The sequence below is a fragment of the Engystomops pustulosus genome, chromosome 1 (genome assembly GCF_040894005.1).
Source record: "Engystomops pustulosus chromosome 1, aEngPut4.maternal, whole genome shotgun sequence".
In the NCBI taxonomy this organism is placed as follows: Eukaryota; Metazoa; Chordata; class Amphibia; order Anura; family Leptodactylidae; genus Engystomops; species Engystomops pustulosus.
In genome coordinates, this window is record NC_092411.1 from 257,026,781 (window position 1) to 257,044,139 (window position 17,359).

A 17,359-nucleotide genomic window follows, 5' to 3' on the forward strand; every position below is an offset into this window, starting at 1 on the left:
ACCCCAGCATTGGACTCGCCTACCAGAAAATCCTTCAGTGGACCTTGACACTAAGTGGTCATGTGACCAGTTGAAAGATATACCTTAACCTTTCACCCCTTCATCAAATGTTCATCAGCAATCAGTAGATCAGTATGTGCACTGTACATGAGGGGTAACAACGACTGTAAATATAGTTTTCCTGGAACTTTCCACTTTTGCAGTTTTTTAGTTTATTTCCATTCATCTCAAAGAAGAAGGGACCTAACTGCCCAAATCCTCAATCGTGCTTCTAGGGCCACTAGAGCCACAATTTCTCCACCGCTATCTGAGAGACAAAGAAACAATTACGTTTTTGCTTTTTGTCTCTAGTGATAGAGAACTCTTCGGCAACACAACTCAGTCGATACACAACAAATGAAGCTGATATCAATGTTATCCATGCGTGGCAAAAGGAAATTAAGAAATACCTATCAATGTTGCCAAAATTTATTTTGCAGTGTTTTCTATATCCCCGTCAATAAAAATATTAAGAAGCTGTCATTATTTTCATCCAAATAAAACACTTTAACAATATTTTTTGTATACGTTTGGTATTGATTTTCTACATTTTCCGAAGCTTAGATTTCCATTTTGACTTTCACTGTTTTGAGATAGGAAAAGTAGGATGAGTTTGGCTGTGGACCAAAATTTGAACTTAATTTATCTGCTGTACAGCAAAATCTGAGGCAAAAATATACTTTTCCAGACACAAGGAACACCTCTAACTGTTTCCAGAAGGACATGTGATGACAGCTAATTATCCACCAATTTGTCTAAAGGCTAATCACCGAAGATATCTGGCAGGTCGGACAGCTCTGGGACCACCATAATTCCCTTTGTGTTGTCAAATAACAAGTTATTATTTAAGCAGAAGATATAAGCCAGGTACAACTTATCTATAACTCCATTTACACAGGCACTACCAAGATATAATTTATGTAGCTCTAATAGTAAAAATAACTCTTAAAGGACATCTACCACCAGGATTGTAAACCAAGCACACTGACAGACTGGTGTGCTTCCCCTCTGGCAGGATTTGTTCTTCTCTTAGCTTCTTATACCTTTATTTCTGGGCGCTAAATTTTGGCGGCACTTGTGAATCCACCATTTTTCTAGCGCTTCTATTTTTTCGACACGTTTAGTTACTTTTTGTGGTGCAAAATTAGAGCAGCTAAAAGTCCATGCACCAATTCATTAATCACACTTAATCAGACAAACTTACATCCCACTGAAAAATATAGCACGGTTCTAGTGCCACACTGTGCCAAAATCAATAAATGCCCCTCGTTATTCCTGCTTCTCAGTGACCTTTTATTTTAGAGATAAACTCAGTAATTATGGTCTATGGTGTATGGGGGACCAAGTTTGGTGGTGCATCAAAACACCACCCCTACTGAGCACAGGGTTCTCTGTTGTACCATAATGGGGGAGATTTATTTATCTGTCTACAATACAATTCTGTTGTAGTTTGCACTAAAAGACCCTCATTTATAAAGGGTTTTTTGGCTCTCCTACGACTAGCCACAAATGTCTGTGCGCCAAAAATACTGCTGATTTGCCACAATTTTGTCTTCATTTCTGGTGTAAAGTAAGCCAACTAATGGGAGTTGCAGAGTATGAAAGTGCACCAGATTTATCACCCAGAACCAGGCTTTTATATGAATCTAGTGCAGATTCTGTTTAGTCTAACCTTTGGGGCACTTTTTATAAATCTGTCCCTATGGGGGGGATTTAACAATGTGTCCCAATTTGATGATGAATTCTGGTGCGTATAGGACTGTCAGTTCCCACTTTAGACCTACTTTTAGTTGGTCTAAACGGTGCACCAGAATTTTGAGTGGATGGATGATTTCCCCGCAAGCCACGCCCAGTTCTCACGACACCACACCCATCTCATAAAGGCCACGCCCCTTAATTGGACAAGTCAGGAAAAAAATGGTCTAAAAGCTTTGATAACTGTGGTGCAAGGCATTTTAGACACTGTTTTTGGCACAAAACCACCAAAATTGTGGCACAAGTGTGTTTATAAATCCCCCCCTAATGAGTGTTATCACTAGATGTTACAAGTATCTGCTTCCAGTTGAATGGATATCCTCGTATAGACTCTCTCATTGCAGTCAGTGATGACAGTGCCTAAAATACCTTGCAACAGATTTATGAAGATTTAGACCATTTTTTGGTACTTTTCCTTCTTGGTTGAGAAAGGTCATGGCCACGAGAAAGGGGTGGGGTCACTAGAAAAGGGGACGTGGTTTAGGCCAGAAATAGTGGGTCAGATTTATCAAGCTGTCTGAAAGTCAGAATATTTCCAGTTGCCCATGGCAACCAATCCCAGCTCAGCTTTCATTTCACCAGTGCTCATGAATATTTTAAACGGGAGCTGTGATTGGTTGCCATGGGCAACTAGAAATATTCTGACTTTCAGACAGCTTGATAAATCTGCCCCAGTAAGTTCTCCCAAATACAAGCAGGGTGCGCCACAAAGCTAAATGCAGATCTTAATGTAGGACTCGACAGTCTTAAATTACGATAGATTCATCATCACAATGACAAATCTGTGGCAGCACTAGACTAGCGTTGTTGAGCTCGGCGCTGATCAGAGCAGGTGGCACATTAATGAATTCCCTTCATCTTCAAATTTTCAAAAGATACTACCCCACTTTCTGGAGTGAATTGCAACCTTTAGAGCTTTTAAAATGTCTCTGTAAATAAATGTGGCTAATTATATACCACCTCATTTCAGTTTTTTTTTATAGTTAACCTGCTATGATGGACAGAATCCTTATCCTATCAGCGTTAGAATCAGGATTCCAACATCACATAAAAGATCCTGGGAACCAGGATTGTTATAGTGCACACTTGACTAAGCTTACATGTATTCTGTCTGCGTATACTTGGTATCTTCTGACCCCTTGGCTTGTCTTCCTGGTTTTCCCTTTTCTCTATCGATTTGGTACTTCGCTGTCCTCTAGGTTTTTGGCTACTTTTCTTTTTCATTTCTCTTGCTCTCGTCTGTTGTTATCACTTAGAATTAAGCAGGTACTGTCGCCCAGTTACTGGCCACCACTAGGGTGGTTTTGGGCAAGTAGGTAGAGAAAGTCTGCTAGGTTCAGGGCTCACATTCCTATATATTTTATGTATTATTTTTAATGGTAATACTTTTTCTATGTATAAAAACATTTCACCACTTTGGAGGTCCTTGTAATGGTTGGATGCATGATTACCAGCCTATCTACTGCACAGCACATAGACTTACAATAGCCTTAGAGTAGTTCTCACTCTGACAGTAAAACCATTTTCGTAGGAATTATTGAATAGCGCTTTTTTTTCTTATCACAAAGCCTAAAGCATATAATATTGTCTTACATCTTGAAAGTAATAATCCACTAGACCTCACCGGGGAAGGTTATTGTTTCGAGAAAAGCCATAATATAGAGTCATACAGAGAGTCTTCCTTCCCTGGGTATGGAGGGAGTTAAATAAAACAGGTGAATAATGCCAGGCTTCACGCTCTTACTGTTCCTTGCACCCGGCAGCTGAACGGAAAAAGATGTATAGAATCCAATATATCTAATAAGAGCCTCAGCCACAATCGGCCCGAGGAGAAGCTTTGCTTTTACAAAGAAAATAGTTAAGAGTTTAAATAGTTGAGTCTTGAAGCTGACAGAAGCCATTCGATAGATAAGTGAAAACTAAATGAACAACATCCAATATATATGCGGCTGCCCTTTTAACTGGGATACACACATAGCCGTGAAAATGTCAAGGAATTGATAGGATGGGATCATCTGTCACATGTCGCTGCTAGTTCAATGGAACATATAGATAAAGCTGGAAGTGAAATAACCAATTCTTCACATTGCAATGACAAATATTAACACCTTAGACAACATGTTGGGAAGTATTGATCTGAATGTGTTCTGTAACATTGTGCATCAGCGCTTGGAAATTGGTTATTACAGAATGTATAGAAATTTTCTGGTAAAAATAATCCCATGATGTCAGGAAGATAATGTAATCGGTCAGCAGTTTGCTATTTTACCTTTGCATTTTCTAGTCTTTTTTCTGCTAACAACAAATCTATATTCCAGGATTGTACCTGGACTTGGAGCTCACTCTTCACTGAACACAGCATACCTCAAGCTCTCTGCTATGATTCATTGCTCCATCAGGAGTATAAAGCACAGGCAAATGCGCCTTAGGCTCATCAGAGGTGTGTTAATTCATCCCCTTGATTTATAGGTACAAGTCCAAAAAAATGTAAAAAGTATTTATATGTAATACAGTTATACACTAGGCATATATACATCAACAGGACCAATGTTATCAATAATATCTCTATACACTACATGGTGTTTCCCATGAGGTAACGGTACCCTCAGAAGCTCATACTTCCCTCTTAAAGTCTCCCTCACTAATGAGGAGCAACCCCCTCCATTATTATGTGCCTCACATAATAGTAGATCCTAAAAGAGGCTTACCTATCGACTGGGGGGCTAGTGCTGTGGCTGCCTATCTACTGGGGGGGCATGTGCTGTGGCTACCTATCTACTGGAGGACATGTGCTGTGGCTACCTATCTATCTACTGGGGGCGTGTGCTGTGGCTACCTATCTACTGGGGGACATGTGCTGTGGCTACGTACCTATCTACTGGGGGACATGTGCTGTGGCTACGTACCTATCTACTGGGGGCATGTGCTGTGGCTAGCAATTTACTGGGGGTCATATACTGTGGCTACCTACCTATCTACTGGGGGGAATGTGCTGTGGCTACCTATCTATCTACTGGGGGAATGTGCTGTGGCTACCTACCTATCTACTGGGGGAATGTGCTGTGGCTACCTACCTATCTACTGGGGAACATGTGCTGTGACTATCTAACAAGGGGCATGTGCTGTGGCTACCTATCCACTTGGAATGTGCTGTGACTACCTACCTATCAACTGGGGCATGTGATGTGGCTAACTACTTATCAGCCGGGCGGCATATGCTCTGGCTACCGACCTATCTACTGGGGAGAAATGTGCTGTGGCCATCTACCTACCAGGGGGTATGTGCTGTGGCTACCTATCTACTTGGGGACATGTGCCTTGGCTACCTATCAATCTACTGGGGGGCATGTGCTGTGGCTACCTACCTAACTACTGATGGGAATGTGCTGTGGCTACCTACCCATCAACTGGGGGAATGTGCTGTGACTACCTACCTATCTACTGGGGTGCATGTGCTGTGGCTACCTATCTACCAGGGGGTATGTGCTGTGGCTACCTATCTACTTGGGGACATGTGCCTTGGCTACCTATCAATCTACTGGGGGGCATGTGCTGTGGCTACCTACCTAACTACTGATGGGAATGTGCTGTGGCTACCTACCCATCAACTGGGGGCATGTGCTGTGGCTACCTATCTACTGGGTGGGGCATGTGCATATTGTATATCACAAAATTACATGTTTAAATATGTGGCGTTCATGGTTCTCACAGCCAAAAAGGTTCCCTACCGCTGCACTAGGATATATTTGGCTCAGTAGGCTACAAGAAACAAGTGAACCAGTATAAAGTAAGAATGTCTCTTCAGCTTCTATGCTTTTAGAGTATAAAGAAAAAAGAGCCTTTTCACATGCAGCAGATAAAAATGATACCATTTAGCTGCAGGAGAGATTGTGCTGGGACTTCCTGCTAGGGTAGAGAGAGAGAGATTCTTACTTAACAATTAAAGTAAATCTTCCTTTATCCATAGGATAAATGTGTGACCCACTGCGATCTGCAGAATGGGGGAACACCTGTTACCATGAGCTGCCGTATGCTTCCAACATACAACTCCATTCCCATATAAATGAATAGGAGCTATGCTGCCATGTCACTGTTCAACCACTACACAGAGAACGGCGCTATCTAAGAACAAAACCTTAAAACAGCTGCACATACAGCACAATACAGTACAACTATATTGCCTTAAAAGCCGCTCATCCCATCCATCACGCACATACAATGTTCAACCAAGGAAAACCAAGAAAAAGTCACATCAAATATATCAGTCCTAATGAATTCCCCGAATCTACGTCCTTATATTATAACTTACATCCCTAGACATTTGGTATTGGAGAAACAAATGATGCGTTATATACACTAACTGGAAATCGATGGTAACAATTGATTCTTTGACAAATTACAGTAACATTACTGAAATGCGACCAAATAATACAGAGACGAGCTTAATTGTTCCTTACATTTAGAATCTGTAATTTTTGTTCTGGAAATAGTGCAGATAATAACCTATAATATAGAGGCGGTCCCCTACTTAAGAACACTCGACTTACATACGACCCCTAGTTACAAACGGACCACTGGATATTGGTAATTTATTGTACTTAATCCCTAGGCTACAATATACAGCTGTAACAGTTATCACAGGTGTCTGTAATGAAGCTTTAGTGTTAATCCTGGTTCTTATGACAACCCAACATTTTTGAAATCCAATTGTCACAGAGACCAAAAAAGTTCTGGCTGGGATTACAATGATAAAATATACAGTTCCGACTTACATACAAATTCAACTTAAGAACAAACCTACAGACCCTATTGTGTATGTAACCGGGGACTGTCTGTATATGTTACCAGTATATTCCCCATACAGTACATGCCTCCCCCTAATTCCATGTTCTATCCTCCCAATCATATCAGCGATATCTTGCTATCTCAGCAATACACGGGCTTGGTATTCCTTAAATAGAAGCTTTTTTTTTTTTTAGCTGCCGTTTTTCCATAAAATGTAATTTGATTGACGCGATACAGAATGTAATTGGCATAATAGAGAATTTGTGCGGCTGCTTCACACTTTTACCATCCTCACAACTTTACACAAATGATTCATTATGCTTCATCACACATGGGGACAACAAGGACAGTGTACAACAACAGAAGAGAAATGTTAAAGTTTTTTTATGAATAAAAATCCATAAATAGGGATTCCAGGCAGTCCCCGGGTTATGTACATGTTAGGTTCTTTAGGTTTGTTCTTAAATTGAATTTGTATGTAAGTTGGAACAGGTTTAGGTAGTAAGTGTAACTCCAGAAAAAAAAATTTTTGTCCCAGGGACAATGGGATTTTCAAAATTTTTTGCTGTAATGGGATCAATGATTATTAATAAAACTTTATTACAGACACCTTACAGCTGATCATTGCAGTCTGGGACTATAGTAACATCCAGAGACTTCATCAGAGGTCACAGGGGGCAGAGGGGTCCGTCTGTAACTAGGGGTTGTCTGTAAGTCGGGTGTTCTTAAGTCTGGGTCTATGCATTAAAATATCACTAAAACAAGTGACAGCAAAACATTCAGATATAACATGTCTTAGTGATTGTGAAGGCCCATTATGATCATTACCATTGGTTGCAGTATGTATACAACTATCACTCAGTCCCATGGATGGATGTCATCGCTTTGTTTGGATTTGTAAAGTTCTCATAATGTACCATACAGCGTACCCTAATAAGAATGTAATATCATTCCAACATGGGAATACCCCTTTTATTCACCTTTAATCCATGTTTTGTAAGTTAAAAGTTAAAATGTGTTTATTAGTCCCCGTCTTAAAGGGGTTAGCTACTACTTCACGTAAGTTGCTTGTCTGCCTATACTGCCTTGTAGACAATCCCTGTAATTTCATGCAGTGATTAAGCTGTCCTGCTACTTACTCTTATATTGTGTGCAGACCTTCTGTGCTTCTTTCTTTACACATGTGAGCTCTGCTAAATAGGAGGAGCTGCAGCAGCTTAGTTTGAGTCATCCTGCTCCCTCTGTCTCCCTCTCCCTGCCTATATCAGTATGGGTGGACTGTGAGAAGAGAGAAAAATAGAGGGTGACATCACACGGACGTCCTGGAGCTGAGACAGAGATTGCAGCTATGTGTGTGTATAAGCACAGGGCATGGAGAGGCTGCAGCTTGTAAAGACGTGGGTACATATACATATTGGGGGATATTTATCATACGCTGGCGCTCGCGCTTCCACCTCTTGATGTATCGGGCTGCCAGCAGAGCAGCGTTTATCCTACGCCAGGCAGGACCTGGCGTAAAAAAAGAAGCAGCCGGTGACTTTTCATGTATGATAGTAACTTTTCACGGGGACAGTAACGCCCGCGCTGGCCCACTCCTGGCCGGCCGCGCCCTCCACTCAGCCGGCCGCGCCCCCCCCTTCACGCCCCACTGGGGTGAAGGTGGCAGAGCAGGGCAAATAATAGCAAAAGCTAGCAATAAGCTAGCATTTACGATTATTTCAGGGCCTCTGCGCCACTGACGTTTTCCTGATAAATATGCCCCATTGAGACATGTCTAATAGAAGAGATTTACTATAAAAGGGGCAACCTTCTCTGTGTCCTTATGATTCACTATGAATCTACAAGTCACAGGACCCTGTTTTAGAGCTGCATCTCTTACTTTTCACGGTAACAGATTCCATAAAACCCTGTTATGCCCCTTTTTATAGGTGTGTGCTCCCCTGCCACTGACTGACAGTCTTCTCCGTATAGTGTGCAGTGTGACAAGTGACATATCGAGGTAATAAGAGATAGGGCTACATACTTTAACCCCCAATGACAGATTCCCTACAAAAAGCAGATGTAATTGTATTATCCAATATTTTTTAATATTTTTAGAAATAAAAGCTCTTCCCAAACCTTGGCACACCATGGAGAAGACATACTGTGGAGGGATATGTGCTGTATTCTTGCTCATGTGACCATGTGTATATACTGCCTGCACTCCTTTAGAGCCCTTTGAACTGTATTTTGGAGGTATTTTTTGACAGGTTCCACAACTCTCAGCTGAATTACAGGGCATCTCTCTGTGACAGCTGAGAGAAGTTCACACTATGGCAGCCTTCAGACATCTATGTAGTTATCATCTCATTGCCCGTCCTGTAACACTACATCTCCTTCACATCATCTTCTGCAGAGGAAATGTCAGAGCTGCTTGTCTGTTATGCAACAACCTCTTAGATTTTATACTGCCTTCACGTGTATTCGGGTAAATGGATAGAGAATTTTTAGTTTAACCCTTACCACATAAGCAGTAGCAGGTATATGTTTTTTATATGTTCCCCAGTTTAGGAGACAATGACATTTACCTTCTACAATTGAAATTTCTGGAATTGTGTCGGTCATGACATTGGGGAACATTTACTAAGGGTTTCCCCACTATTTCCGATTTGCGCCACATTTAAGTGGGGTTTTTTGGCACACGCGATCGGATTTTGGCGCAATCGCGGCGACTTGCATGAGACAAAAATGGGGGGGGCATTGCCGACGGACAACCCGACTGATTTGGACTAAGCACGGGATTTACAATTCAAATTGTGTTGCAAGACAATGCACTCACATACACCGGGAAGAAGAAGGTGAACTCCGGCGGACTTCGGCGGGGGAGTGACAGATGAAGGAAAATGGACGCACGATCTTGAAGAATCGCACCAGACTTCATCCTCATCGGAGAACGCACGGGATTGCGACAGTATCGGGTAAGTAAATCTGCCCCATTGTGTAAGAAAGAGAAATCTCCCCAACCTTGCACACCCGGCTGCGCCATTTGGAGCAATTATTACCAATTTTAAAGCGTTAAAGCACCGTTGGAAGAACCGTTATGTCTTCTTATCAGCTCTTTTCTCTGGTAATTTCTTTGTACATTTAAATCTTTTCAATTAAAGCTTCTTAATTTCCCGTCAATAAATTTCCTAAATTGAGCGCCGTGGGTGTCTAGCGATGTTTGCATTGCAATATATCACTGTATCTTTGACAGGCAGCACATATTGTTCTTGCCGTAAGATTCTCAAATTAAATGGACCTGATATAACTCTAGAAAACAGGATAATACATTAAAATGCGGATACAAAAAAAGAATAGATCTTTATATAGATCAGCAGTGACCCCACAGATAAAATTTGAGAAAACCTTCACAACCCACCCAACCGCTAACTTGTTAATATCTATTTAATAGAGGGGGGGGGGGGCGATGGCTTTCCAACAAGCATTTACCCATTTTTGGGATTTACTCACATCTCATCTATAAAACGGCACAAATTTCATTCTTTCATTTAAGCCCCACCCACATTGTGCCTCATTTCGGAAGACAGTTGTGTCATTCACTTATGAGCTGATTTTTTTCTAATTTTCCTGCTCTTCTCCAGGGGAGATGGCACCAAGTGAGCCGAAAGTTATCACCCTTTCGTAAAGAAGGGCTAAAGAGCCGGAGAGTGCTTCGGGGATGTGTAGGAAGGCTTCGGAGACTACAGGGGCGTGGAGTAGCCTCAGCTCCCAGCCATTCTAATCCATGCCCCATTACCCCTGAAGTTAATTTACCTAGAGGACATATAAAGTTTTTATTTAGTTAGATAGGGCGAAAAATATTTGGTAGTGTAGGGCTTTGAACAAGAAAAAGGAATCTACCATCAGTGTATTCCTGGTGGTAGGTTCCTCTAATGACCTACTATCTAAATAATATGATAGGTGACCTAAAAGCAATCATAGCATGTTCCTGTCCAGTGGGACAGCATTTCCTTAAAGTGAACCAGTTACAAGGAATGGCATTTTTAGCTTGTGACAGGTTCCAATAGCCTATGCTGTGCTGATTTAAAAAAATCTTTTGTCATCATTCTGAATAATTTCAATACATTATACAAGTTTAATTCTCATTACCTAGCTCCCAGCCAGCCTGTGTGTGTCTGTATCAGTCTCCTCTCCTCCCCACTCACGCATGTCCCTCCCCCTCCCCACTTTCTGTCATGTGCATTAGTGCTGTGACCCATTACTTTAGTACTCGATGTGGCCACAATGGGGTTCTGGATTACTAAACAATTAGTTAATTAAATAATAAATTGTACAAGTGCCTTTAAGACACTGATACAATTGATTATCCAAGCAGCACAGAAGAGTCTTCCCTCTGCTTGTAATAACTATAATTCATGATGGAGGCATCAGACATATACACGGTAATAATTTTTTATACCAGGCAATATTTACATAATAATTATAATGTGGCCATATATATAACATTCATCAGGGACTGATATGAAGAATGCAGGTCATTACATGTGTTATAGTTGATTAAGGGATATTTATATAAAATTATTAATAAGGGACATTGCTTAAATTATAATTGCCAGAGATAATTGCCAGAGATAATTGCTTAAATTATAATTGCCAGAGATACAATATACACTCACCGGCCACTTTATTAGGTACAACATGCTAGTAACGGGTTGGACCCCTTTTGCCTTCAGAACTGCCTCAATTCTTCGTGGCATATATTCAACAAGGTGCTGGAAGCATTCCTCAGAGATTTTGGTCCATATTGACATGATGGCATCACACAGTTGCCGCAGATTTGTCGGCTGCACATCCATGATGCGAATCTCCCGTTCCACCACATCCCAAAGATGCTCTATTGGATTGAGATCTGGTGACTGTGGAGGCCATTTGAGTACAGTGACCTCATTGTCATGTTCAAGAAACCAGTGTGAGATGATTCCAGCTTTATGACATGGCGCATTATCCTGCTGAAAGTAGCCATCAGATGTTGGGTACATTGTGGTCGTAAAGGGATGGACATGGTCAGCAACAATACTCAGGTAGCCTGTGGCGTTGCAACGATGCTTAATTGGTACCGAGGGGCCCAAAGAGTGCCAAGAAAATATTCCCCACATGATGAGACCACCACCACCAGCCTGAACCGCTGATACAAGGCAGGATGGATCCATGCTTTCATGTTGTTGACGCCAAATTCTGACCCTACCATCCGAATGTCGCAGCAGAAATAGAGACTCATCAGACCAGGCAACGTTTTTCCAATCTTCTACTGTCCAATTTCGATGAGCTTGTGCAAATTGTAGCCTCAGTTTCCTGTTCTTAGCTGAAAGGAGTGGCACCCGGTGTGGTCTTCTGCTGCTGTAGCCCATCTGCCTCAAAGTTCGAGGTACTGTGCGTTCAGAGATGCTCTTCTGCCTACCTTGGTTGTAACAGGTGGCGATTTGACTCACTGTTGCCTTTCTATCAGCTCGAACCAGTCTGCCCATTCTCCTCTGAACTCTGACATCAACAAGGCATTTCCGCCCACAGAACTGCCGCTCACTGGATGTTTTTTCTTTTTCGGACCATTCTCTGTAAACCCTAGAGATGGTTGTGCGTGAAAATCCCAGTAGATCAGCAGTTTCTGAAATACGCAGACCAGCCCTTCTCGCACCAACAACCATGCCACGTTCAAAGGCACTCAAATCACCTTTCTTCCCCATACTGATGCTCGGTTTGAACTGCAGGAGATTGTCTTGACCATGTCTACATGCCTAAATGCACCATCAGCCGCCATGTGATTGGCTGATTAGAAATTAAATGTTAACGAGCAGTTGGACAGGTGTACCTAATAAAGTGGCCGGTGAGTGTATATTTACTAGCAGGGAACAAGCACTCCTTGTAATATAATTACTTCAGGGGTGCAGCGAGTACATTATTAGGGGTACATTAAACTTAATGGGGGTCATTTACTAAGGGCCCGATTCGCGTTTTGCCGACGTGTTACCCGAATATTTCCGATTTGCGCCGATTTCCCCTGAATTGCCCCGGGATTTTGGCGCACGCGATCGGATTGTGGCGCATTGGCGCTGGCATGCACGCGACGGAAATTGGGGGGCGTGGCCGAATGAAAACCCGGCGGATCCGGAAAAAACGCTGCATTTAAAACAAAAAAAAAGTGTTGCGGAGCTTGCACTTACCTTCACTAGGTATAGGCAGGTGAACTTCAGCGCGTTCCGATGCTCTTCAGCGCAGCAGCGCCACCTGGTGGACGTCGGAGGAACTACCTTAATGAATCCCGGCCGGACCCGAATCCACCGCAAAGAACGCGCCGCTGGATCGCGAATGGACCGGGTAAGTAAATCTGCCCCAATGTAATTAAGGGTTTATATATATTTTAATGAATTATTGAAGGTGTTCTGTATTTATACTTATTAATTTTATTTAGAGAGGAATATATAATTTATTAAAGGGACATAATATTTATCATCATTAATACATGCAAGGATCACAGCTGTGTTGTGATGAGTATATTTGATACATGCAGGGGCAAACAAGGGTCAATTGTGGTCTGACTACAGTTTTGTAGTGACTGTGGTATTTTTAGAGGCGCAGTGTGAAGATTTAATGCAAGGAACTGAAAACAACTGTGGGCAACAATGCAGCAATGAAAGAGAAATGATGATCAGAAGACGTTATGAAGTTGTGGACCTGAAAGGGCCCATCTTTAGATTGCTACTTCTATCTAGAACTGTGTGGCAAACCTTTTAAGGTATGGGCCTGTGATATGTTCTGTGTTATGGTATAGCATAGTAAACTGTAAAGTGCACTAGGATGGGAAGCCTGTAAATTATTCCTGAATGGGGCCCTGAAATTCTTGATGGCAACCCTGTGTAGAGAGTCATCATTTATCAAATAAGTACTACCTATTAGACTTAAAAACAAGTAGGAACAGAAATTATAATTTTGACAGCCAAACTATACATACATCTGTTCAGCCACACTTGCTCTATACCATGCCTTGCCTTGCCCATCCTTAGTGTGTCAATACAATGTATGAGGACATAATTTGCTTGGGCATCATATACACCAAATCTACTCCTGCAGATTGGGCAGATTGCCTTCTGCTCTGACCCACTAGTGGTGACTGCTTGTAGGTACAGGACATCATTGCCCCCCTAGGGGGGTCATCGCTGTTTGCTCTGCTCATTCTGATAACAGAAGTAGATGGTAATTATGTAATAGACATAATAGAAGGGAGAAAGGCAGAATACATAGTGACATTGGCTTTCTACATAAACATATACTCAGCAGTGAGTGACCCTGATGAAAACGCATGAAGTCCAGGCCTGATCATATATCCTCAGGTTATAGGAAATGATTTATCAGCAAATATTACATGACATACTGATAGTTTTAGCAGCTTCCAGCTTTTTCTTAGTGTAGGCTGGAAGTACACAGTGCACATATTGTGAGCCATAATGTAGAGATCTGGTTACAGCTACAGACCCTGGAAAGCTCAGGTTATCTACAGAAGCTGGAGAATGGCTGGGCATCTCATATCCAAGCAAGGTCAAATATATAAGCAAGATCATGTGTGATCATGTCAGGCCCCATCCTTCTCCTTAGCAAAAAGTCTTCACATCCCCAGTTCAGATGGCAGTGATGTCAACGCTTTTTGTAGACGATGATGTCACCAGTGCACAACCTCAAAACTTACTGCTATGCAGTCACAGTCTCCTGGTAGGATGATATCATTGAGGAGGAGACGCAAATCATACAACTGCCATAGGACAGTATATAGAATATTTTATACATCGGTCCTATGTAATATCGCAAGCTATAGTGCAAAAGAAGATGCAATAATAATAATAATAATAATAATAATAATAATAATAATAATAATAAAATAATAATAATTCCTTTATGCAATATATAGAATATTTTATAGATCGGTCCTATGTAATATCGCAAGCTATGGCGCAAAAGAAGATGCAATAATAATAATAATAAAATAATAATAATAATTCCTTTATGCAATATATAGAATATTTTATAGATCGGTCCTATGTAATATCGCAAGCTATGGCGCAAAAGAAGATGCAATAATAATAATAACAATAATAATTCCTTTATGCAATATATAGAATATCTGAATGTATATATATATATATATATATATATATATATATATCCACCATGTAGCTTCTTGTTGTAATAACTTCCTTCCTGATACAAATGTAGCAAACTTTACATTGACACCAAACGCATCACATACGCCTAAAATTATACTGTATAGGTTTCATATCATATGTTAGAACTAGGTGAAAATTGTAATACAATTTCCTATGACAAACTCAGCACCGCTGCACCTGTTGTACTGTATATATCAGATCCGTATACTGTACTGTACATTGTTCTGTATATACACATGTTATCATTTCCATCTAGACATAGTCCACATAGAGAACTGTCACTCTACCGGGCTCATCCGTCTCTTGGTCTGGTCCCTTCGGAGATAACTACTGTACTTTCTGCTCTGCTTACTATATCAGTAACATCTTCTTCTGCTAAATCTGGGGCACCTACTTTTTTTTTGCTGTCTCTGTGATGGGTGCTGTGAGCACATGCCAGTCATCTGTTATGCAGGGTTCACACATCCTTGGTGTCTGACATCTGAGCACATTGTAGAGAGATCAGAAATACATTAGAGGAAGTGTAGACAACAGGCTAATATGTGATGGATCTTCTGTAACCCTGGCATTCATCTCCGGCTCAATGAGCCGTGTAGGCTTACTATAAATACACTTAATGATGAGGACATGCTCACACACTCTGTAGTGTATTCCCCAACTATTAGGGATAGGGGGCTTCTCCTGGAGAGAGGGGGTTAATAACCACACACATAAATCTGCATCCATGACACCGGATCTATATGATCGTATACTGGTATCTGATACACCATACATAGATATAATATCCCTTAGCCTTACATATAATATATATACATAATACTTACATCATAATACAATATCCTTAACATGGGATACATAGCAAAAAGGACATATATTGGGTAAAAAAAATCCAAATAATAAGCAAACAGATGTCACTACCCCATAAAACATCTATATAGATATGTTTTAGAAAGACCTGTATATAAGAACACACATTATATTGGAATAATATACATGTATAGTGCATGTAGCAGTCTCATCCCATAGACAACTGTTACTATTGTCACTATCCAAGAGGTTCTGCAGCAGCATATGAGTGTAATAAAGTATGACTTACCTTCAGGGTTGGCACTGATGAAGACTCTGACGCTTTTCCCAGTTGGCACGAGGTGAGGGGGCATGGCAGAGAGGTTCCCAGAGAAAGCTGCCCTCCTGATAGCAGAGTCCCGGGGGCATGGTGCCCTACTGCTCGCTCCAGACGGCCACATGTCATCTGCTTCACAGGGACATGCCAGGGACAAGAAGTGAAGTAGGCAAGTCACTGCTGGGCAACTTCTTAGCCACTGCCACCCACATCTAAATGGTTAATCACCTGCAGACAGAGAGGGACCATGCCAACTACTGCAAGGAGACAGCACAGTGAAGGGGTAGGTCCAGGATGAGTGGCATCACAGGGAGCATGTAGTGTGAGTGCCAGGCTGGCTTGTTCTCTTGCAGTCAGGCAGCTCCAGCTAGTGCAGCTACTGCTGGGAGCATGTGACTGGGAGAATCCTCAGCCCTCCTCTCCCTGCCCAGCTACAAGGAGGGGCACCAGGGCTGCACACACCACCTGCACACCGGGCACAGCAGGCACCCCCAGTGCCCATCCTCACAGTGCATATATAAGAATTGCATCTAGATACAGACTGTATACTATAGTGCATGCAGGTGGAAGCAGAATATTACCTAACACAGAGAATAGTATCCAAAATCACACCCAGCATCCTTTATACTTACCTATACTTTTATTATCAGATGACTTATACTTATGTTTCTCCTTTATTCTCCTTTAAATAGAAAAGTGCCTTATAATACGCATATTATTCATTTGTTGCAATTATTATTAATAATTTATCTTTACCATTATCATGATTAATGATATTATCATTTGTACCATTATTTTTATTATTATTATTAGTAATAGTATTAAATTCATATATGTATCTTAAGTTGTTTAATTCATTAAAAAAATTATTGTTGGTATTATTCTTTTCTTAAGCAGCTTAATTCATTCATTAATGAATTACATTATTATTATTATTGATGGTATTATTATATTTATATATGTATCTTAAGTTGTTTAAGTAATTAAATAATTTTTATTATTATCATCATATAATCAAATAATATAGTTAGTATACTAATTATATTAGTATCATATAATTATAGTGTTATTATTATTATTATTATTATTATTATTATTATCATCATCATCATCCCTGATAATTAATGTTATTAATAAACTTAAAATATTTTCTTAACCAGTTTAATTAATTCATAATTATTAGATTATTATTAGATTATTCAATGATTTCATTATTAATACGGTAGATTAGTGTTGTTGTTCAGATTATTATTATATTTATATATTTATCCTGAGTTGATAGATTCATTAAGATTATTATTATTTATTTATTTATTGTTACACATTTAAGCATTATCAAATAGCTACACAATTAAAGGTACTGCCATCCAGGTCTATTGGTAGAGCTTCTACTTCAACAATAGGAGGCACCAGTGTTGGACTGGTCTGCTCCGTCCCACCTGATAACATTTTAATGGGGGGG

At 40.7% G+C, this 17,359-nt stretch overlaps 1 protein-coding gene across 1 annotated transcript in view; it reads right to left on the reverse strand.

The window, feature by feature from the left end:
• The window catches only part of NWD2 (NACHT and WD repeat domain containing 2), a 132,118-nt gene extending 115,845 nt beyond the window's left edge, over nt 1-16,273 (reverse strand). Inside the window, exon 1 of the mRNA XM_072125901.1 lies at nt 15,871-16,273. Coding sequence (XP_071982002.1) covers nt 15,871-16,021 — 151 coding nt within the window. The 5' untranslated portion in view covers nt 16,022-16,273. The remainder of the gene's footprint in view (nt 1-15,870) is intronic.
• Between the last annotated feature and the right edge of the window lie 1,086 nt (nt 16,274-17,359).